Source organism: Panthera pardus, unplaced genomic scaffold, assembly GCF_024362965.1.
Source record: "Panthera pardus isolate Hobbes unplaced genomic scaffold, ASM2436296v1 HiC_scaffold_7, whole genome shotgun sequence".
NCBI lineage: Eukaryota > Metazoa > Chordata > Mammalia > Carnivora > Felidae > Panthera > Panthera pardus.
Genome location: NW_026527002.1, coordinates 8,332,012 through 8,356,422, shown reverse-complemented (window position 1 = coordinate 8,356,422; position 24,411 = coordinate 8,332,012). Strand labels below are relative to the sequence as shown.

At 40.2% G+C, this 24,411-nt stretch overlaps 2 protein-coding genes across 7 annotated transcripts in view; one reads left to right on the top strand and one right to left on the bottom strand.

The window, feature by feature from the left end:
• Positions 1–3,616: 3,616 nt before the first annotated feature.
• Positions 3,617–9,994, bottom strand: CHCHD7 (coiled-coil-helix-coiled-coil-helix domain containing 7). Of its 2 annotated transcripts, none has more exons than XM_019421294.2 (4): positions 9,872–9,994; positions 6,701–6,770; positions 5,121–5,263; positions 3,617–3,797 (listed from the first exon to the last, which is right to left on the bottom strand). In XM_019421294.2, the coding sequence occupies exons 2-3, from the start codon at positions 6,752–6,754 to the stop codon at positions 5,147–5,149; spliced, it is 171 nt and encodes a 56-aa protein (XP_019276839.1). In that variant the 5' UTR covers positions 6,755–6,770; positions 9,872–9,994; the 3' UTR covers positions 3,617–3,797; positions 5,121–5,146. The 2 variants fall into 2 exon arrangements, with proteins under 2 accessions (XP_019276839.1, XP_019276837.1); XM_019421292.2 differs by having other exon boundaries at positions 5,121–5,219; positions 9,872–9,991.
• A 388-nt stretch (positions 9,995–10,382) lies between these two features.
• The window catches only part of PLAG1 (PLAG1 zinc finger), a 50,354-nt gene continuing 36,325 nt past the window's right edge, over positions 10,383–24,411 (top strand). For all 5 annotated transcript variants that reach the window (XM_019421302.2, XM_019421301.2, XM_019421296.2 and 2 more), the window contains exon 1: positions 10,383–10,590. The gene's annotated coding sequence lies outside the window, so the exon portion shown is untranslated. The remainder of the gene's footprint in view (positions 10,591–24,411) is intronic.

The following is a 24,411-nucleotide window of genomic DNA, read 5'->3' as shown; positions in this document are numbered from 1 at the left end:
CTAGAAGTTTACCAGGTACTATGGATATATAACCATGAATGACCTTGCTTGTATCCTCCAAGAGCTTTCAAGTAGGAAGTGCTTCTTAGGAGGATTTCTTTTACATACTACACACACAGTGTGCCACGCTCACCCATTACACGGATAATCTACAATGAGATGCGCCCCCCCCCCAAGGGTGAGAGGCACGTGAACACAGTAAAAACGTGAACACAGTAAAACGCCTTCTACGTATTTTGTTAGTTGATAGTTGACATCAAAGCTTTGTCTGACTTGCAAATTTTCTCCAGACACCAACAAACAGCCCCATACAGTTGATTTCTCAGGTTAATTAGCTTCACCTCTCCTGGAGTAGTGTCTTCGAGAAAGAGAAATACAATAGTGGCAAATGTAACAGCTGGGTGATGAACCCCTGGGACTCTGCCCCTCCAAAGTGGTGCAACAGGTTCTTGCACAATCTGGTTCCAAGAAGAGTATACTGAAGTTATCAGGGTATGTGTAAAGACGCAAACAAGGGATTAGGGAATTACTAAAGGCAAACTTAGAACCGAACAACCTTGCCTAAGTGGAGCCATATTATGATTCTGTACATTAAGGATTTGTTGATCAAAAGTCCCCAATTAGTTTGTCACCAATGGTACCTCATAGAACACGCTCAGATACACGTTCAAAGAACTATGCCATTCCTGCACAGCTGTAGTCATCAAGACAGTGTGGCTAAAGACAGACATACGGGTCAATGTCACAGGATTCCAAGTCCAGAAATAGACTGACATACACAATCGATTTGCAGTAAGAGTGCCAAGACAATTCAACAGGAGAAAGCACAGCCTTTACAATAAAAGGTCCTGGGGACCTGGACAGCGACGTGCTAAACAATGAAGTTGTGGACTCCTACCTCACACCACATACAAAAATGAACTCAAAAGGGATCAGAGACCTAAACATAAGAGGCAAAATTATAACACTCCTAGAGGAAACACAGATGCAAATTCCTTTGACCTTGAGTTAGGCAACGCCTTCTTAGATATGTCATCAAAAGCAACAAAAGAAAAACTAAATTGGACTTCATCAAAATTGAAAGTTTTGGGTTTCAGGAGCGCCTGGGTGACTCAGTTCGTGAAGCAGCCGACTTCAGCTCAGGTCGTGATCTGGCGGTTTGTGAGTCTGAGCCCCGCGTCGGGCTCTGTGCTAACAGCTTGGAGCCTGGAGCCTGCTTCGCATTCCGTGTCTCCCTCTCTCTCTGTCCCTCCCCTCCTTGCTCTCTCTCTCAAAAATAAACAAACATTAGGAAAAAAAATTTTTTTTAATTTTGTTTCAAAGGACATCATGAAGTAAAAATACAACCCACAGAATCGGAGAAAACATGTGTAAACCACGTATCTGATAAGGGACTTGGATTTAGCACCTATAAAGAACTCTCACAATTCAGTAATAAAGATACACCACCCAACTTAAAAATAGGCAAAGGATCTAAATGAACATTTCTCCGAAGAAGATACGCGACCGGCCAATAAGCACATAAAAAGATGCTCCACATCACTAGCCTTCGGGGAGATGCAAACCCAAACCACACTCTGATACCAGCTCGCACGCGCTAGGATGACTGTAACCCAAAGGCAGATAATAAGTGTTAACAAGGATGTGGAGAAACTGGAACTCTCATACATTGTAAAATGGTGCTACCACTTTGGAAGATAGTTGGTCAGTTCTTCAGATGGTTAAACACAGTTACCGTACGACATAGCCATCCACCTCCAAGGTAGGTGTACCTTCAAAAAGAAATGAATGCCCACACCAAGACTTGTACCCCACTGTTCAACAAACAGCAGGACTCATCATAGCCCCCAAACGGAGACAACCCAAATACCCATCAACTGATGAATGGATCACAAAAAACGTGGTACATCCATACCATGGAATGTTATCCAGCAATAAAAAGGAATGAGGTGCTGATACGTGCTGTGTGAAGGAGCCTTGAAGACATTGGGCTAAGGGAAAGAGGCCAGTCGCAAAAGACCACACGTGGCAGGGCTCCATTTATATAAATGATCAGAATAGGCAATTCTAGAGGCAGAAGGCAGTTGCCTAAGTGTCGGAAAGGGGGGGAGAAAGGGAGGTGTGAGGAGGAAATGAAGAATGTGTTCTTTCTGGGGTGAAGTGATTTACTACCAATTGTGGTGATGACTGAAAACCATCAGAGTTCCACTTTAAACAGATGACTTCTGCGGTATATGAACTGTATCTCAACAAAGTTGCTATTTAAAGAAGAAACGAAAAGAAAAAGAGTGAGGCCGGGACAAACAGCTCCCGGATGAATGTTGATGTTGGTATGTACATTTAAAGAGGGGACATTAACATTCCAAGCCCTTAAAACAGCATGCTTAAAATACTGAAATGCTGATCACACAAGTATGTATGAATGTCTTGTCAGGTCCTTTTTCAACCCATCATTTTTAGAGCAATCAATACAAATCAAGGGATTTCTCAAACAGTCCATCTTTTATTCAAACAGAATCACATTTAACAATCAGGGTCAGATGGCTTAAAAACATCTGACCTGGGTTTTGGACAAAGACCAACGAGACGGATAGTTTATGGTCAGCAGCCTTTAAAATAATACTCTTGACCCAGCGCCAGATAAAGAGAAGGGACACAAGCTGTTTTCATTGATTTTTTTGTATACATTAAATATTATTAAATAATATGTTATAACACTGTTCTGTAAACGAAACAAACTGGATTTCAATAGCTGGTGGATATGAGAGTTGCCACACGACTTGCCCCCATCACCATACTGAATGCTGTTGTGTTTACGGCAGAAAACGGAGTGGGGCTCTAGTCTCCTCCCAGCGCGTTCACCTATGAACCCTTGTATCCTTCCTACCCATCTCTTCCCGCAAAGAGAAATCCCACTTCGAAGAGAATCATCTTTTTCCCATGACTGCGCTTCAAGAATACTATCCCTTCAGAAGGTTATCCAATACGTATGGATTTCAGTCACGGAATCCTTGAAGCCTCCCCTTACGGAAAGAAAAGAAAACCAGTTCTTGGGCCTGCCATTTGTCTAAGACAACGCCCCCCCCGCACCCCTGCTTCCCCGCCCAGTCAACATACCAACCTTATTTAAACAGAGGTAAGGGAGTGAAGCGAGGGTCGGGGTCTTGCTTTGCACTGAGCCCGAGATTTGAGGCCCGCCACCCAGACACCCTGAACTGAACTCACCTTCCCCGGCTTCTGTCCGCCTCTCCACCGCCACCTCGTACTCTTGGTGGTACAGTCTACAGACCACTCTCCAGACCCAGCTCGAGCTTTCCTCCCATCGCGTTGCCGCGCACGTCATTTCCCATCCTTGGAAACACCACCTTCCTTGCGCTGCCGCGAAGTCTTTCCTTGTCCTCTGTGCCCGTTACCCACAGAAAAGCGGGACTCCTCATGTCACCTTTCCTAATGCTCCCTTACCTTCAGGAAGTAACACGAACTCCACGGCATGGCACAGCCAGCCGCGGCGGACCACCATCATGGCACTGAGCGCAAACACAGAGGACACGGGGCTAACTTAACTTTGTCTCCCCTTGTAGAGTTGGAGATCTGTCTGCGTAAGGCCCGAAAGGTGTTCAAAGGTCACAGTCACCGTTTATTAAAAATATTCATCTGCTTCTAAGTTAAATAAACAATTTTAATGGAAACAGTCAGTAGGGCATCTTTCCCATGGCCCCCAAGATCTCGTCTCTTTCTGCTGCTGTAGGCATAGACGGCTGCACTCCGTTCTGTCTTCTCTGGATCATGACAGAATTCTGCACGTAGGTTAAAAAAAAAAAAAAAAAAAAAAAGGAAGGAGAAGAAGAAGAAACCAAAATCAGACACATATTAAATGCTAATCATTTGCCAGTAATTGGTTATTACGTCCTCATAAGGGAAATTCTAAAAACCAAGTGTAAAGAAAAACCAAAAAACTAATTCTCATACTTCAGACAATATTTTCAAGCTATTAACAATTAAATAGAAGTGATTATTCTCATAGGAATCCATTGACAGTAACTGGGCTGGAATATACTGTTTAAGTACGAGAGCACAGGAATCCAGTCCATCAAGAGGACCTACTAAGTGATTGCTAAATGAAACCAACAGTTAATTCAAAAGAGGGAAAGGAAGTAGCTGGATCCAGGGCTCAGAGAAAAAGAAATCATATACCGATGTCTCAAGAAAAAGGGGGGCATTTTAACTACCATGGGTGGTGGTGGGAAAGGAGAAGGCAGAAATGGAAGCCTTACCCCCCCCCCCCCCCCCCGGTGAAACAAGAAAATCCTGGAAGCTCCAATGTGATTCTGAAAAAAGATGTCAGAGGGGCGGTAGCCCCCGGGGTCTGGGTGCAGAATACAGTCCCTGGCTCCTTTGGCCCTGGAAGCCACAGGTGTGGTAAGAAGGCTCAGCTAGAGCCCAGGGTTAGTGGAAGTCAGTTCCCCCTGAGGCTCAGGCCCCAGCCTGCGCCAGAGAGGTCAAGGAAGAAGAGGGCTGGAGAGTCTGTTCAGTTCCTTAGCGATTGCACCGCAGGAGGGTGTGAGCCTAGGGTTACCTCCTCACCCTTCTCGGGGGGTACTAGGTTCCCGGGGCCACTTGACAGTCCCTAGGGGTTCAGCCTCGGCAATCCCAGGGGTCCCTCGCCTTCCAGCTCCAGCTCCTCAAAGGATGAGCCAGTGGTGCCCGACTCACTATGGCTGTGCTCGCTGCGGGTGTCACCATCGTCCCAGCCACGGCTGCTCACCCCGGGGGACAGTGTGGCAGCTGAAGTCTGTGTTACGACAGAACAAGTTATCCAGTCTGCTCCTCTCCAGGAAAAGTGAAATTGTAACAAGCTTATTGTTTTAGGGCTGCAGATCTTACATGCATAGGAAGACCCACTTAAGTCAGAACCGCGTTGTTATTGCCTGGATGGAGTAGTAGGAGGAGGTGGCCAGTTAAGAGCTCTCAAGGATCCTTTAGGGTGCACACAGGATAGAGCCAAAGTTAAGTTTCCCCAGTCATCACTAAGAAAAGACTGTGGGTACTGACTAAGTTTGGGCTTCAATTTCACGCCTCAGAGAGGAGTTTTAACACAAAGCTAACCGAGCTCGGCTTACCCAGAATTTCCGGCAGTTTTTGTACTTCAGGAAGTAAGTGGAACACTTTTCCCTGTCATAGTTATTTTCATCCATACATCTGGTAGAAGCATCAGATTCCTTAAATATGCAAGATAGGCATCATTTAGGGGGTGGAGTGGGAGCTAAAAAAAAAAAAAAAAAAAAATCCCAAACTTCTGAGGCTCCTTCCCCCCAAAGCAGGTAATATGAACTCGTTCCTTTCTGTTTGTTTTAACGAACGCGTCATGAACAAACACTGAATTATCTTTCCGACTATCCCAGTACTCATTCTGCTCAGAGCAGACATCTTCCTTTTCATAGTCTGGGTCAGTTTTCTGAATATCTGATCACAGGAACTTGAGCCGGAGCACTGACTGAGATCACTTACCCCAGTGAGTGTTTAACAAAGAAGCTAAGGCAAGGTGCAGTGTGCTCGAAATCACTACTGCGCAGTATAGAGTCAAAACCCAGTCTCCCGGTTCCAAGTGCAGCTGTCCTGTTTTCCAACTCTGACTTGGCCATTTGATGTTAAGCTGGTTTCGAGATCCCAAGTAAGTCGCTAATAACTGGTCTACGTCAAGGCAACTTAAATTACCACCACTCATCTCGATGTATTTTTGGCTATCACTCACTGCATTACGCAAGTACATATACTATTATGTATGCAGTTTTAATAGATAGCATTAATATCACTTCAAAACCTAAGGGAGCAACACAGGGCTGTGAGTTCAAAGGAGAGTAGCAGCCATTTGGGAATTCAAATTAAGCTGTCTAAACTGGAAGTAGATTGGATAACAAACTTCAAAGTGAAAAGTAGGATTCTGAGAGGTCATCGAAAGGAAAGCGTTAACTAAAGGGGTAGGTAGTTTGCTGCACAGCTCTAAGAAACACAGTCTATCTAGACCGACTGAATAAAGCTGTTGAAAACAGACCTGATACACGAAGCAAAGCTAAATTTCTACGCCGAATATTTAACGAGTGCGTATATTTGAAAAACGTATATAGGATCAGGGAATAGCACCAGTCGTAGGAGACTGCGTTATCCCAGGGTAACAAAGCCACAAGTCAGTATTGCTGGTCACGTCACATACATGCCAATAAAACCTTATTATTACAACAAAACGTTCTGCTTATATGATAACCTTTGTGGAAATCTTTAGGCTTTAAATGGGCAAATTCTATTATAGGCCCTTATTCTCAGCCAGGCTGTCTCAAGGACATGATGAAATTATTGCTATTAAAACATACATTTCAGTGGCAGTTTAAAAACATAGTTTGCAACTTTCCATTTCCGGACCAAAGATCTTCCTTGGTGTTAACCTATGCCCGTCTGGAGTTTCAGTGCTAACTAAATGCTTGCACGTTATACAAGCAACGGTAAACTCAGAAGAGGTGAATCTTCGTCAGCTAAATTATGAACACCTAAAAATGCCCTAGTGAAATAAGGATACGCTGGCCAGGAATCTTTTTTGTATTGAAATAACTTTATTCAAGAACCGCAGAAAACAGATACCCACAAAAGCAGAACAAGCCTGTTTTTCCAACTTAACCTCATGAAAATTAAAAGCAAACCACCTTACCGACAAGCAAGGGTTTATGTCTGGATCTCTCAGCCGCCGTGCTACCATAGGCATCCTAACAGGTTTCTTGCTGCAGGCAGACAGACGTTGGAGAAAAGAGTCACGTGGCAAATGAGAGAAAAATAAATCATACATCTCATTAGACCCACGGGTACTTGAAAAATTAATTTTGGCATAATGATTATCGAGTAAGGAACTTCAAATGGCCTCTGTATTCTGAGAATAAACATTTGGATGTGTTTCTCCTTTGCACTGCCATGGTGCCTCAGCACAAGGGCCATATTTAAATTCGCCCGCTGCAAGTTGATCATAATGCCCAAGAGGACAGTTCAGCCATAATTCAGTTTTAGTTTATCTTTATTTCCAAAGGTTAAGCTGTGAAATGTCCTAACAAAACCTGAGAGTACAGCGTGCATTCTAACAATTACTTCCTTATTGTACATCGATCGGCATATAAAATGAGTGTGGAGTCATTCAGACAACCCAACTTGAGCAAAAACATTTGTCAACTAAACTTAAGAGTGTGTACTCTGTAACCAGCACCAAGGATGGCCAACATACCAAAAGAACCAAGTGACGGCTCAGCTGACATTTCGAAAAGTTAAAAAAGAAAAACCAAAGCTTTACTTCCAGGGGCGTCTTCTATTTCACTGATACTTCCCTTGGTCTAAAGGAAGTCACAGAACGTTACCGTGGTTCATTAATCTTCCGACTCAAGCCTTACACATACAGCTCTGCACAAGTCTTTATCGATTAAAGATTGATCACAGTTCCCTAAGAGCCAACCGATGATGGGTCCATCAAGTCACAGAGTACTTCCATAACGGGCATGTCAACGATACTCTGGGACAACTGCTCTCTCTAATGGAGTTCAACTGAAATTGGTATGTCTGTCATCTTCGAAGACATGTCATAGAAAGGAACTAAAAGAGACAATGTTGAAAAAAAACCAACAACAGTCAACACACTGTTAATTATTTCAAAGTGGCTTTTTTTGTTTTAATACATCGATATTCTATTGATGAGCCACCCACAAAGATTTTTAAATGTTCTGCACTAAGTTTAAGAAGCTGAGTTAACCTGCTCTTGAATCCTGCTCTAGCTTAATCATCTTCCACCTAAAGATTTAAGGAGAAACAAGCAACGATGCGAGATGACATACAAAACACCACCCAGCAAAGAACCGCCATCAGTCAGTTTGACCAAAGGTCAGAAATTTTGTATGAAAGGGTTTCTACTTTTCTGGCTCTGGACGACATCATCAAAAAAATATCTGTCACGTTAAAAGAAATAAGGGACACTCAGGAAAATCAATCAAACCCCGTAAGTTCCTAAAAAATGGAGGCATTTGCAGTCAAGAGTCACCTAGTTCAGAGACCAGGATGTCCAGGCCAAAGGAGATTAATCTTTACAAAGAAGGGTGGAAAAGAGTTTAGTTATTCCAGGATCCTTTAGATTTTAGGAATCCTCTAAGGAATTATTTCATTTCATGATTTTCATTGATCAATACATGAATATACTTAGGGGTGCCTGGGTGGCTCAGTCGGTTAAGCATCTGACTCTTGATTTCGGCTTGATCTCACAGGTTCGTGAGACTGAGCCCCGCACCGGCCTCCATGTTGATGGTGCAAAGCCTGCTTGGGACGTTCTCTCTCCCTCTCTCTCTGCCCCTCCCCTGTTCACACACGTTCTCTCTCTCTCAAAATAAACTTAAAAACAATACATGAATATACCTTAACTAACAGAAACATTGAGGTAAAAAGAAATTTCAAGATGCTGTTCAATTGTATCTAGAAGCTTCTTCCTCTCCTGAATATGATTCTTTCGCAGGCTTGACTTCTTACGAAGAGATAACGATACTAAATAAACTCACATCCTTCTTTTTTTTAACGTCCATCCTATGACGTGAGAATACAGAGCTCTGCTTAGCTGTTCATACTCCTTATATATCATCTCAACAACGATCAGCTTGGGGCAAAATTCAGGTTGCATGCCTTACATGAAACTGCACTTGCACTGCATTTTAAAATCATCACCAATCAAGAATTCTTTGATAAAAATAACACCTGGGTAACATCACATATACACGAAATCAGGTTTGCAGCATGAAGTTATTCACATTTCATTTCCTTTCTCTTCCGGATTCTAAATACAAGTCAAAGTAAGTTTGGATTTCTAAATGTCACTTTCTTTGCATGAATCCTCAAGTATCACTGGAAATGAAGAGGAAATGTCAATTTACAGTGAGGAAAAGGGCTAAAGGGAAGATCGAGTGTTCCGCTAGAGAGGGCTTATCTGCTTACTTTCTGAAGGCACGAAGCAAATATTACAAAGCAAGTTCTTCTTGCAGAGGACAGACAGAAAGAAAACCAAAGATTTGAGGGAGGGGTCACAAAAGCACAGCACATTTGAGGAATAACTCTAAAAATCTCTCCAAAAGGCAAACTGTAAAAAATATATGTATATATATATATATGTCTTGATTTCCCATCCAGTTCACATCCCCACTCTCCAACTAGCTTTGAAAGGCGAGGGAAAGGGAACGATAGTGAACACGTCCATGCCCACATGCTGGTCAGAGCCCAGGCAAGGTCTGTGGGTCTGATACAACGCAGATGCAACTAGCAGGAAGCTGAAACACGTTATGCCAGAGCCCAAAGCCCTTAACCCACTGCTGGGTGCAGAAAGGCAGGGTCAGGAAGTCAGCATGGCATAGCGGGGCGGAGCGGGGAAGTCAAATGGAGAAACTGGATGCGAGTCCGCGGCCTCGCTGCCTTCCGCGATGCTGCCTGTCGGTTTAACGGTGGACGACGGGCACAGGTGAACACACCTTGCTTTGACCTTGGATGGAGCCGAGTGGGGCAGGGGGAAAGGAAAAGGCAGGAAATTGGAGGTGGGGGTAGGCAATGACGCCCCAAAGGCCGAGAAACAGGGTGAAGAAAGAGCTAGGGGTGCCCAGGCAGGCCGAGGGTCACCTTCCTCGTCCCCAGCCCGGATAAACCCGAATCGTGGGGAGAAAGAGGGACAGGAAGGGGCCCGCGCTGAGGCAAGGCCTGGTGGTAGGGGCTTCACACCGAAGGAGTGGATTCGGGCCCCGCGGCGGCCCAGGTGCACCCCTCTCTTCTCGCATCCCTGCAGCCGCCGCGGAAGGAGGGGCGGGGGACCACTCACCTCGGGCCGCCGCTTCGCCAGCGCCCAGGCCGTCTCCAGCTCCAAACACGTCAATGGCTCACGCAGCTGGACCTTAAGTAGCGCGCATCCCAACGTGCTGCCCCCGCTCCCCGGCGGCCGCCGGCCCAATCGACGCGCGCCGCCGCCAGACTGACAGCCGAGCCGGGCCTTGCCGGCCGGGGGCGGGCGGGTCTCGCCCCGCCCCCAGCCGGCGGGAGGAGGGCCCAGGCGGGAGGAGTGGGCGGGGCGGAGCCCGCGGTGCCGCCCCTTTCCCCCGCCCCGCCGCGCCCCCCGGGCCGAGGCCCGCCTCTTAACACTTCGGCTTGACAGGCGGCACCGCCGCCCAATCGGCGGGCCCGTCCCTGGCGGCGGCGGCGCCTAGTGGCCGGCCCCGGGGCGGAGCGCGCGCGGGGGGCGGGCACAGCGGCGGGCGGGGACCGGGGGCGGGCCGGCGGGAGGCGGGGGTGGCGGCCGAGCTAGCCGGGGGAGGCGGCGGTGGGCGCGACGTCGGCGGCGGCGGCGGCGGCGGCGGCAGCGGCAGCTGCAAGTTGGGCTGCAGGGGCAGCGCATACACTACAATGGCTGCTGGAAAGAGGCGTAAGGAAACAATTTCCAGGCCCGCCGCGTCCAGCCCGAAATATGAGAAAAAAATTATTAGAAATTCCGCGGGCGGTGTAAAGGCGGCGGACGGGCCGGAGGGAGGATGTTAAAGCCCCGCGGTGAGTTCTCCCGGGGTCCGGGGCGGCGGAGAGGCGTTTAGCGGGAGAAATATCAGGGTTATTTAAATTATGGGACTAGCCGAGGGGGCAGAGGAGCAGCGGCGGCGGCAGGAGGAGGAAAAGTTTGTGCTACTCTCAGCCCCTGCTCAGGACCCCAGAGAGAAAAATAATAATAAAAAATAAAATAAAATAATTAAGCGGGGGTGTGAGGACTCCCGAAGTCGCTTCTGACAGGGCAGGGGGCGATGCGGCTGGAGACCCAAAGGTGAGGTCGGTGGGAAAAAAAAAAAACCCTTTATTCAGGGTCTGGAAAGTTTGAAAAGTTTTCCTCCTCCTCCTCCTCCTCCTCTCTGGTGCTGTGAATATTGTGACAGCGGCAGCGGCAGCAGCGAGAGCGGAAGACATTAGAGACCCGAAAAATAAGGGAAAAATTAATATAAATTCAGTTTTGAGAGTAAACTCTCCGCATTTTCCACCAAAACATCCCGGGGGAAGGTCGCTTCCCAAAGGGCCTGGCGGAAACCCGCAGTCGGCAATATTTGGGGGGCACTTTGGGTGACTTGGGGTAACTTTGCCCCTTTTTCAAAAGAGGTTTTTCTTTTTTGGAGAAATGAATTTGTTTTTGCCCTTTCCTCAGGTGGGCGAGTCGGGGTCGGGGTGCGGGGTCTGCGGGGAGGTGTGAGCCCTGGATGTGTGGCTGCGAGGGGGGGGTAGGGGGAGGGGGTGCTAAATGAAAGCAGGAGATCTGCACAGAGCAGGGACAGCTTGTTGTCAGTATCATAAACAACCAAAATGGAGGGAGAACTCAGGCATATAACCAAATAAAAATTTTTTAAAAATCGCAAAAAATCCCTAAAAATCCGGGATGCTCCCCCTTTTCTCGCTAAAGGTAAAAGTATGAACCGCCTTTCCCCTGAAGTCCATTTTGACTTTGCAGGGACCAAGGAGTTAATATTTATTTATTTTTTAAAACTTTCGAAGGGCAAAAGCCTTTTATAACTCAACCGACAATGAGAAAACGTGAAAATCCGATGCAAGAGAAGGAGGGGGAGGGAGGGGGAGGTGGTAGTGCAGAAACTGCTAAACTTATTGGTAATGTGGACTGATCTGAGATAAGATAAACACTATATTTGCTATTTTATAACTCTCTTTTAATGATCTTTGCGGGGTGGGTGGTTTTTTTTGGTGGAAAAAAAAAGTGATGCCATTTTCTTAATAGAGTTAATACGTGTGATTGGAAGAATAAACCTTTCCGGCTTTAGATTGCATTTTCGTCGCATTTATGTTTCAGGTTTTGTTAGTGGCTCCCTCCTTTCTTTAATCTGGGCTCTACAGAGGAGGGGTAGAGAGGTGATGTTGCACAGAGAGACTGGAGTGCAAGACTGGAGCACCTTTTGGGGAGGGGTGGGGAGTTGCTTGGTTTCTCCCTTCCTGACCCGTTTGCTTCACCTGTTCATCCTTAGTAAAGAATATTAAGCTGAAGTTTTCTGGTTTTACGTGTATAAAAGGATGGTGCCTCTTGCATCACATTGAAGTTAATGGGAAAGTGCTGCTGATGTTGGTTCCACGTGGGATATGGGACAGAGCAGGGCATTTTAAAGGGACAGCTTCTCTTTTCTTGTGATTTTCATCACCTACACAGAATCACTGTCTGAGGACCAAAAGCAGAGGTGCTGGGAGGGTGTGGTGAGGGAAGAGCCTTCTCTTTCCACTGCTCGAGTGCAGCCACCTTTAGGAGTGATGGAGGGAAAGGAGGGATAAACAGGCTCACCAGAAGATGGACATTGTGTAGATTAGTTTGTATCCAAGCTGTTCTTTTGTGTGACAAGCCTCCCAGGAACTTTTCATGTTACATTTCTTTGCTTTGGAAGCTGGTTTTGGAAGGATTTGTGGAAAAATGGAAATAGTTTAAGGTGTGTGGTGTAATGGTATAGCATTATTGAACAGTTATGAATTCTGTGCAGCAAGATCAAAGAGCTGTGTATGCCCATAATGTGATTTTACAGCCATTTTGTAAAAGCTGTAAAATACCTAATATTCAATTTGGCTTAAGGTACATTGAGGACTTCTGGTTGAAAACTGCAGACAGAGTGGTGGAGATTCTTTTACACTGTAAGCAGTAGGCATTTCTTTAAGGGAAAAAAAAAGCACATCCACCAACACCATGGAAAAGTTTACGTAGACCCATTTTTAAAGCCCATCCTATACATGTGCTGGAACTCTGCTACTTTGAAATTAAAAGGTTTTAAAATCCTGAGACCTGTCAGTCTGCATCTTTTCAGTTGAACTTATTTGTGTTCTTTGCCAGGAAATGTTTACTGATCATAAACTACTATTGACTCTAATGGTTTACATGTTCACAGTATTTTCAAAAATTAAAATGTGTCCATTGTCAGCTGTGCTCTATTTGAGATTCAGGTTACTCTCGCAGAGAATTTACTTGGGCTCTGTTTTCCACAGGTATATGGAGTTCTGAAATAAATGCCTATTTTCTTTTGTTTTTTTATGAGTTCTAACAGTGGATTAAAATTAGAGCTGGATTTTTAGACTTCTTATACAGAATATTTTTTCCTTCCATACTGTACAAACAGATTATTGTTTTGAAGCCCATTGTATGTTAACGTGTGTTCACAGCTGAGCCCCTATCTGCACCTTTCTGTAAATACCTCCCTAACAGCATTACATCGGTGTAGTGTTTGAGTACATCATCTTGTGGTTTCTGATTTTGGAAGCGATTATAACTTTCTAAGAACTCATTAAAAATTATTCCCAAGAACCACTGTAAAATCAAAACTGATTGGAAAGTGATTAAACTATTAATGGGAAAGAGTAATTTCCCCTCCCCCAAAATAATCATCTGTCCAGGGGTTTCAGAACGCCATTAATATTTATAGAACCTTTGAAATACATTTTACATTTTCATTGTATTTTGGCTGGAGACAGTTCCATTAACTATAAGTAGTCAGGGTTAGGCTATGTGTTTAAAATAAATGAGACCTTTACATCTTGAATGCTTGCCACTTTGATAAACTAGATAGTAATATCATTAAATTCAGTTTCTGTAAAAGTGAAGGAACAGTATTTCTGCCACTTGCATTAGACTATTGAGTTATTCAGTTTGTTTGGACACTTCAAGTTATGATTAGTGAATTGTCAACCTAAATAAAAGTGCTGGTATTGTGATTTTTTTTTTTTCCCCTTTCCCACAAAGGGCGGTATAAAACTTTCTTCGTGTTTGGGTTTTTACACGGCTAGCTACTTAACTGAATTAGAAAATGCACTGAGAGTGTACAAAGTATAAAAACCTGTAATTCCTTAGAGAGTCTTATTTGGATAGGGCACAGCATAATATCTAATTTGAATTGGTTGTATTGAGCTTTTAAATGTCTTAGATACACTACCTGTTGAACATACTTTTTCTGAAGCTACTACTAAATTATACAAATTTACAGAAATAATCTAAGGATATTGTATACTCAAACTCTTTATTTCAGTTAGCATTAGAGAAACCTCCTAGTTTGAGATTCTTATTTGAAATTTATATGCCTAATTCTGCTATTTGAAATTCTATAAGGAATTTAGCACTGTGGAAGATAATTTATAAATATGGGCTAATACTGACAAAATTCTGTATCTGTATATTTATTATAACCAAAATATTTTAGTAAACAGATGTCTTACAGCTAAATAGTGAATTTGCTTTTATCAAAATAGTTTAAAAAGTTTTAAGGATACTCTTTGTGTTTTACTATCCTACGAAAGTGGGAATTTTTTCCTCATTTTTAACACAATTGTATGCATTTTGATTGGTATTCTGGAAATTTTCCTTTCTGAGGATTAAATTGTTGTTTGCTAAATGAAATGTAATGCTCCTGTCTTTGACATTTGAAAAGCCAAATATCTGAAACATATATCTATAGCTAGCTGTCTTTTAAGTTTTGTTTCAATAATCATTTGCCTCTTGAACTGTGTAATCAAAATATTGGTTCCTTCTAGGAATGTTTTAATATTCTTTATTTAGAATCCTGTTTTTTGGAAAATTAAAATATATAAAAAATTACCTGTTACACACACATTCATCCACACACACACAAACCCAAGAAAAAAGTTTCACTGAATGAGTTTACTTACACTGCCTGGATTACTTTTTCTTTTTTGTGTGTTTCCAAATGTATAGGAAATAAATATAAATTTTTTCTCTTTGTATTGATACTATCGTAGATTCTTTAGTTATTTGAGTAAGGGAAGAGTTTCAGAAGAAGGAAAAAACAACTGAATGTGTACAACAAAATCCAAGATAGTGAATATGTTAAAGGTAAAAGGGTTATAAATTGTCCCTTGAGCCATGTTTTAAATGTTTTAAGAACCTGATAAGCACCTTTTCTGAAACATCAAATACTTGGAATATGTATCAGCCACTGCAAAAAAACAAAAGTGGACCTTTAATTTCTTTAATTTTAACAGGAATTAATGCAGGCAGCATATTTAACCAATTAGTTAGTGTTTAGGTAGCCTTGGAAAAGTATTTACAAATAAGTTAAATGTGAGGGCAGGGTACATTGGATTGATAAACTGCAAAGTGAACTATGATTTTAGAATTCGTGTGTGGGAATTCTTTTCCATTTTACGATAAGACCACTTTGGAGGTAACTAATTTTTACTTCCTGCGTTTATTTCAGTGCCCAAATTTTTTGAAATGCCTGAACCTGACATCTACTGTATTACCACTTTTCGTTTCTAACAGGACAGCTTTTCTATTTCATTAGCAGCTTTCATTTTCAAGCATAATTTGAGAAATTAAATGAAAATGTTTAGATCATAATATTTTATGAAAGTATTGGTGTGTAGTTGTTCACGTTTGATGTTACAAGAACTATGTGAAGTACAAAAGCCTCCTAGAAGTTATGACACAGACATAATTTGATTTTTGCTTCTAACTCGCTTGGCCTGCTGTCCAGGGGTGTGCATTCTCCTCAGTAGGTACACCTGCCCCTGCCTCCCCTCTCCACAGTGGTATGGGCAAGGACAGGGCTGTGGGGCACCACCGAGGGTGCTTTGGCATTTTTGTTTTCTGTATGTTTGGTATTTTTGTTTTGTGTGTGTATTGTTGTTTGTGGTCATTAGGGTGTCAAGGCTTTTGCTTTTTTTTTTAAATTTGTAATGCTTATCAGAAACCAGAAATCCATTTTTATAAAACAAATAATTTCTCATCTTCAAAAAGGGAGGTGGTGTGCATTAAAATTGTTAGTGTTTAAAAGTCCCTGGATGTCTTGTAAACAGAGTTACTGCAGGATCATGGCGTTAAAACTAACCACAGTGTGCGTTGGGAATTGGAGATGGCTACCTAAGAAATGTGTGTGCAAATGTAAAATCAGTGAATTTAGGCAATTATGTCCTAGGTTAATAGGATAAGCAATTTGCTTGAAATGTTTCCTTGCAGTTTTTTTTTTTTTTTAAGTGAAATTTTTTTCCTAATCTAAAAACCCAGAAAACCTAGAACTGTAAAGGTGCTAGAAAGTCTTTTAGGTGCCTTTTAAAAATAAGAGGTTAAGTAGTGAAAGTGTATAACAGGAACATAAGAATGGACTAAAATGCCCAAAATTGTTGGGAAAGAAGTAAGTAGATGAGAATTTCAGAATAAAATAAAAATCATGGTCAATTTAAAAATTGACTTATGTGAATAAAGAATAACTAATTACAGAGCAAAAATAATAAATTTACCCGCCCAAAAGAGAGAGGTAATTGGGGGAATCTATAAGAGAGTGTTTTTAAAACAAATTGATGACTTTATGATAACCTTTTAAAAATAGGTTCCTCCAAAGCCTTTCCTCTGTGTCTTCTTAGATTTGAATCAAACTAAATTAAATTCTAAGAATAGTTTGTAGTGGTTTTTTTCAATTCTTTAAATTCAAGTAAGGAAAAATGATTTTCTTGCTATTTTTAAAAAATGTTAAAAGATTGTTTTAAATGTGTACCTAAGTGAAGTGTTCTGAAAAACCTTAGAAAATATTGAAAATTATTTTCTCCATTCTTCATCAGAAACTTTAAAGCTTTCTGTTAGGTTAATGAAATAGATTTTTAAAACGTAGGCTAAGAACCAGGTACTTTGTAGACTTTTTTTTAGGGCAATTTAAATCATTTTCTACAGACTTAATAACATTTAAAAAGCTTTTCACAAGGTAAAGATAAGGACATTCAACAAAGTTCTTAATATCTGGAATGTTTTTGAGTGTCTGCTGATAGTTAAAGGAAACTTTTCTTTCCTATTTATGAACTAGCAATTGATTTTCTGAAGGAGAATCTAGACTTACTATAGTGTTATGTTCCCGTGTCCAAGTTTCCTTTAGCATGAGAAGGTATTTTGAGGGTAGAGGAGGCATCTTCTCCTAAAGGGCGACCGAATCCCCTGCAGATTGTGAACGATGATCTGTCCTTGCACAGTCTTGAACTCTACCTTTTTTGAGAATGAGAGACTCGTGTTAGACTTTCAGTTAACAAATACTTGAATTATTGTCTCAAGCCAATATCGAAACTGTACATGTGCCTGTTGATTCCTTATGATATCCTAGCTTCTAAAAAGTTTCTGAATATGGGACTATGAATTCTCAGATGAAATGCTACAGTTAAAGGACTGCCATCAGTTTTTTTGTTGTTTTTTAATTTCTGTCTTTTTGATCAATAGTTAGGCAGTAGAGCCTTTCATTTTGAGATATATTTTTGGAGACTGTTAAACTAGAAATCAGTCGGAGAATGAGGGACTTAGCTCCTTTGGCTAAAAGGCAAGCTGAGGAAATGTTTTCATCAGTTTTGTTCACTAAAATATATTAGTGAAAAGTTGATTGAATCATTCTTGATCAGAAGAATTTTAAGAAACGGAACCTGGAAACTTAAGGTAGTTCAGACACTCAGGTTAAAAATAACACCAGTTGAATTTTAGTCTGCTACATTTTCTCAGTAATTTGATTTTATTTTCTTGAATTGTCTCAAAGCTGGAATTACATAGTGCCCATATCCCTATCCACCATACCCTAAAAGGATGAGAATAGTAGGGGCTTTTTTTTTTTAAACCAACTTTAGCCAATGAAATGAAAATACAGTTTTATTTAAGGGTAATGTTATCTTTCTTAAGCTTTTTGTATTTCCTAAGTATAATTTCTGTAACTGTTCCATTCCAAAGAAGAGAAATTAGCTCCTTTACTTTGAAATTGAATTTGTTCTAAATTTGCAGCTTATGAGAGTTGGTTCTTTATATAGCTGAATAAGATCTATTACAACCTTAAAAAGAAATATTCATGTGACCAGTATATGTTATTATAAACTACACCTCAAATATGAATTCACTTTCTTTGTATTTCTAACCTTATTTTCTGAGTAAATCTGAGAAAATATTTTTTATGTGTTTTTCTAATTTGTTATTGTCTGAGGTCATTTCATTGGGTAAAATTTCAACCTTGGTTATGTTACGCTTCTAATAGTGGTATTTTATTTGCAGATCACTATTCAGATGCTTAGGGTTTCAGCTCTAAACAGAATTAGTCACCTAAGAAAATAGGTAGGTTTATTATACCAAGCGGCGTAGAAGATCCCTGCTAGGGCTTATTTGGAAGAGTTTAAAACGTTTCTGAGAAGGAAAATGCCTCAAAGATAGGGTGCTCTTCCAACAACAGTGGGTGATAGTTTATGCCTTTCTTGTTCTGCTTCATAAACCTTGAGCATCCTTGGAGCTACTGTCATCCAAACAAATAACTGAGTTAACTGTTGCCCTGGGCAGAAGCACATGTACCAGGCTCAGCTTTTAAGGTAATTTGCTTTACTTTACTTTTAAGAGAAATGTGTAAGGCAGATGAATATTCCTTAGCAATAATTTTGCATACATTACCTTTTAAGAGGTTATACATGCACAGTATATTATCCTAAATCCAAATGAATCTGATTATCAAGGAATCGATGTAATTCGACGCAAAACGAAGGTTTTAAATATTGGGATAACTTGATGCACTGCTGAAATTTGGGAATTTTCATTGAAAGTTGTTTCTGTACCTGAATTTATTTTTATATGCCTAGAATTTTGTAAACAAAGTGAAGACCTATAAATCTGACGCTTTGTAGAAGTTCATAAACGTCTGTTTTTTTACACGATGCGTATATATTTTTCAAATACAGGCACGCAATTACTTAGAAAATTATATTTGATTATTGCAGTTATTTTTTGAAGGAAAAATGGTGACAAATGGGTTAGAAGTAACTTTATGCCAGTTGAATGTCCACTGCATTTGAAATTTTTAATCATTAAGCATTTAAGACTCTTGGGGATATTTCAGTTCTTTTTAAGTAGTGTTACAGATGTTTTCCTGAAAAGTCTCCCTTTTTTGGACATTATAACATAATTAAGGCAAGTGTTTTAAAACTTTAACTGCCTTTACCTAATCACAGCATTTTTGCTCCCAAGATCATATCATTCTTAAAAGAAGTTTCTGTCTTGAAGCACTTTTAATCATAGCTCGGGTCATCTTTTTTAAATATGCACTAGGCTTCTCTTGTTTCTTCAGGTAGGCTTTTATCGCTATGAACTTCCCTCTTAGAACTGCTTTTGCTGCATCCCATACATTTGGTAGGTTACGTTTCCATTTTCATTTGTCTCTTTTATTTCTCTTTTGATTTCACCTTTGACCAGCAAGTTGCTGGTCGTTCAGTAGCATGTTGCTTATTAATCTTGTGTGAATTTTCCAGTTTTCCTCATGTAATTAATTTCTAATTTCATACCATTGTGGTTAGAAAAGATGATGCCTGATACGATTTTAATCTTCTTAAGACTTTTGGGGGGTCTAATATATGATCTCTCTTGGAAAAATGTTCCGTGTGCACTTAAGAATGTTGCTTTTGTTGGAATGTTCTGTGAATATGTGTTAAGTCTATCTAGTCTAATGTGTCATTTAAGGCCAATGTTTCCTTATTGATTTTCTGTCTGGATGATCTATCCATTGATGTAAGTTAGGTAGTAAAGCCCCTTACTATTGTATTGTAGTTTATTTCTTCCTTTATGTCTGTTACTATTTGCTTTATTTATTTAGGTACTTCTATTTGGGGTACATAAATGTTTACAAATGTTACATCTTCTTGTTCAAATGAACAATCTAACTTTACACCTCAGGGAACTAGAAAAGGAACAAATGAAACCCAGTAGAAGAAAGGAAATAACATCTATTAGAGGAGAAGTAAATGAAAGAGACTAAAAGGACAATAGGAAAGATCAGTGAAACTAAGCTGATTCTTTGAAAAGATAAAATTGACAAACCATTAGCTAGACTCACCAGGAAAAAAAGAGAAGACTCAAATCAGAAGTGGAAAAAGGAGATACAGAAATACACAGAAATACAAAAGATTATGAGTACCATGAACAATTATATGGCAACAAATTGGATGACTGAGAAAAACAGATAAATTCCTAGAGGCATACAACCTACCCAAACTGATTCATGATGAAATAGAAAATCTGAACAGACCAATCAGTAGTAAGGGGATTGAGTCACTAAACAAAAATTTTTCAAGAAACGAAAGTCCAGAACCAGATGGTTTCACTAGTGAATTCTACCAAACATTCAAAGAAGAATTAATACTAATCTTTCTCAAACTGTGCCCCAAAATAGAAGAGGAGGGTACTCTTCCAAACTCATTTTATGAAGCCAGCATTACCTTGATACCCAAAGTAAACAGGATGCCACAAGAAAAAATTACAGATTAATATCCTTGTTGAACATAATATAAAAATCCCCAACAAAATGGTAGCAAACTGAATTTAACAATACGTTAAAAGAATCCTATACCATGATCAAGTGGGATTTATTCCAGGGATACAAGGATGGCTCAACATTCACAGATCAGTCAGAATGATAACCACATTAATACGCATGAAGGATAAAAGTCATGTGACCATCTCAGTAGATGCAAAAAAAAAAAAAGCATTTGAAAAAATGCAGCATCTATTTATGATAAAAACTGTCAACAAAGTGGGTGTAGAGTAATGTGTCTCAACATAATAAAAGCCATATAGGACGAGCCCACAGCTAACATCATATTCAGTGGTGAAAAGCTGAAAACTTCTAAGATCAGGAACAAGGCAAGGATGCCTAGTCTTGCCTCTTGTATGCAACATGGTATTAGAAGTTTTAGCCAGAGAAATTGGGCAAGAAAAAGAAATAAAAGACAGGCATTTAAATTGGAAAGAAAGAAATAAAACTGTCCACTATTTGCAGATGGTGTGATATTATATATATGGAAACTCCATCAAAAAGCTGTTAAATTTAATAATCAAATTCAGTGAAGTTTCAGGATACAAACTCAATATATAAAAATCTATAATGTATCTATACGCTAATAATGAACTATCAAAAAGAAATTGAGAAAACATCAGCTTTTGCAATTGCATCAAAAAGAAAACCTAGGCATAAATTTAACCAAGGAACTGAAAGACCTATATATTGAAAACTAGAAAACACGAGAGAAATTGAGGAAGATACAAATAAATGGAAAGATATTCCATGCTCATGGATGAGAAAAATTAATATTGGTCAGACGTCCATACTGCCCAAAGCAATCTACATATTCAGTGCAATCCCTGTTAAAATTCCAAGGGCATTTCTCACAGAAACAGAACAAATAATCCCAAAATTTGTATGGAACTACAAGATACCAGATAGCTGTGAAATAGTCTTGAGAAGAACAAAGCTGGAGGCATCAAATTTCCTGATTTCAAACTATATTACAAATCTATAGTAAAGCAGTATGAAAAAAAAAACAACAGTATGGTATTGGCATAAAACACACGCATGTATCAATGGAACAGAATCGAGAGCCCAGAAATAAACCCACACACATATAGCCAATTAATTTATGACAGAGGAGCCAAAAATACAACGAGGAAAGATCACTCTCTTCAATAAACAGTACTGGGAAAACTGGGCAGCCACATACAATAGAATGAAACTGGACCACTACCTTATACCATACACGAAGATTAACTAAAAATAGATTAAAGACTTGAATGTGAGACCTGAAACCGGGACATCTGGGTGGCTCAGTTGGTTAAGTGTCCAGCTCTTGATTTTAGCTCAGGTCACGATCTCATGGTTCCTGAGTTCGAGCCCCGCATTGGGCTCTGCGCTAGCAGCGGGGGGAGCCTGCTTGGGATTCTCTCTCTCTCCCTCTCTTATTGTTCTTCCCCCACTGGTGCTCTCTTTCTCTCAAAATAAATAAATAAACTTTAAAATTTTTTTTTAAAAAAGAAGACCTGAAACCTTAAAACTTCTAGGGAAAAAAAAGGCAATAAGCTCCTTGGCATAGGTCTTTGGTGATGATTTTTAAAAATCTGACACCAAAAGCAAGAACAACAAGAGAAAAAAATAAACAAGTGGAACTACATCAAACTTAAAAGCTTGTATGCACCAAGAAAACCAACAAAATGAAAAAACAACCTACTAAATGGGAGAAAATATTTGCAAATCATTTATCTGATAAAATCATTTATCTGCTAATGCCCAAAATATATATGAACTTACACAGCCCAGTTGCAAAATAAACCAAACAATTTGGTTAAAAAATGGACAGAGGACCTGAATGGACATTTTTCCAGTGAAGACGTGCACATCACCAACAGGTACATGAAAAGATACTCAACATCACTAATTATCACAGAAATGCAGATCGAAACTACGATGAAATATCACTTCACACCTGTTAGGGTGGCTGTTTCAGAAAGACTAGAAATTACAAGTGTTGGCAAGGATGTGGAGAAAAGGGAACCCTGTTCACTGTTGGTGCGAATGTAAATTGGTACAACCTCTATGGAAAATAGTATGGAGGCTCCTCAAAAAAGTAAAAATAGAACTACCAGATGATCCTGCAATTCCATTTCTGGGTATTTATCCAAAGAAAATGAACACACTAACTTGAAAGGATATGTACATCCCCATTTACAATGGTCAGGGTACAGGAACCACACACACACACACACACACACACACACACACACACTGGAATATTATTCAACCATTAAAAAAAATGAAACCTCACCATTTGTGACAGTATGGATGAACCTTGAGGGTATTAAGCTAAGTGAAGACAGAAGAAGACACGTTCTTCATAATCTTTCTTATATGTGAGAAATTAAAATAAATAAAACCAACCTCATACATACGGGGAACAGATTCGTAGTTGCCAGAGGCAGAGGGTGGGGCAAGGGTGGGAGAAATAGATGAACTAACTTTTTGTTTTTAATTTAAATAAATTGGAAAGAAACACACACAACAACAACAGAAGAGTGTGTGTGTGTGTGTGTGTGTGTGTGTGTACACACGCTTGAGATACAGCTGCTCTACTTAAGCACTGGGTATAATGGGTACAATGTCTTAAATGTAATGGTACTCAGTTTACCTTTTATCAGTGCAGGAAGAGGAAGAGAAGGTTTGTTGTGAGAAAAGTGCAATTGATCCCATTCAGAGCCTGACTCATAAGAGCTTTTCTAAAATGCATGGTACTTCTGCCAGAATTAAAAGGAATTTCTTAATTAAAACTGAAATCGCCGTGAGTCTCAGAAGTGTTTTCATAATCAGGTTGCGGGCACACTTGTGTGTGGCCGCCTGGGCCATTCGGGTGTTCTGCCGTTTGCCTGTGTTTTGTTCTCAGTGCTGCCACCCTGTGTATGGCAGTGCCTGTGTACCGCATGCACTAATTTTCTGTGCTTTTTATCAAGCGATAACGTCCAAAAGCACTTCTGAAAAAGAAGCAGACGTATTATAGTAAATTTTAAAGGCATTTTAGGACACTGTGCTTCTGTATCTAAGGCTGTACTAAATCTAGAGTTTTGAAGTTACACAGTTCAGAAGTACGGTATTCAGCTGCCAAAAAAGGAACTTTGGGAATTTTTAAAGGTAAACGCCTTTATCTGTTTCATCGATCACTTCACTAACATAAGGTGGAGTTGTACAGGTGTTTTTAAGATACCTTGAAATTGATCAAATAAGAAAGCAGAGGGTTTGATCCTTTAAAGATGAGAGCTATTATCAGATGTTTTATTTTAGCCAAGTTTTAGTTAAAAGTTCTTCCTAGTAAAAAGCAAAACCAAAATGAGCACAAAAAAGAGACTGTTTCTGTTTAAAAGAAAGAGAAACTTAACTTGATTGGTTAAATTATTCCCCGAATCATTAGCCAACATGACTTTTAAATTATATCGCCCAAAATATTTTGAGTATTAACGCCATGCGTCCGTTATAAAGGACTTTGGCTGGAGAGCAATATTTTCCTTTACCTATATTCTCTCATTGTATTTCCACCTCGGTCTTGTGGGATAGGAAGTGCAGGCATTATGTAAATGCAAGGGGCAGTCGTGATTTCCGAAACTGGCATTCTGTTACTTTGTGTAAGTAAGTCCTTAGAATGCACTGGCCATGTAAGCTAGTTATGGTACATTAATTTGCTCATGTAAACCTAAATTATATCCAGATTGGAATTTATATATTTATTTTTTAAAAGCTGTAAAAATGAAATTTTCAGTCACAAGGTTGATGCTAACGCAAGTTAGAAAATGCTACATGTCTACTTATTTTTAAGCCATCTACTGGGAATTGGGAGGAAATTCTAAGTGTGCTGAGTTAAAGGAGATTTTTAAAAATATAAACGTAAACTTTGTTTTATAGGATTTCATGATCTCCCAAGGTGTAGTCTTGATCAGTTTTTGCTTTAAAACACATTTATAACAATGCCATCCAGCTTCAGGATAATGAGGGTCTGTTTTTGAATTTTTGAATTTATCTCCATAAACAATGT

Excerpts from the sequence above, each read along its gene's own strand:
- CHCHD7 (XM_019421292.2), bottom strand. The coding sequence starts at position 6,754 with ATGCCTATGGTAGCACGGCGGCTGAGAGATCCAGACATAAACCCTTGC. Across the intron at positions 5,220-6,700 it reads ACATAAACCCTTGCTTGTCG|GAATCTGATGCTTCTACCAG; the intron begins GTAAGGTGGTTT and ends TGCATATTTAAG. Across the intron at positions 3,798-5,120 it reads AAAACTGCCGGAAATTCTGG|AATTCTGTCATGATCCAGAG; the intron begins GTAAGCCGAGCT and ends ACCTACGTGCAG.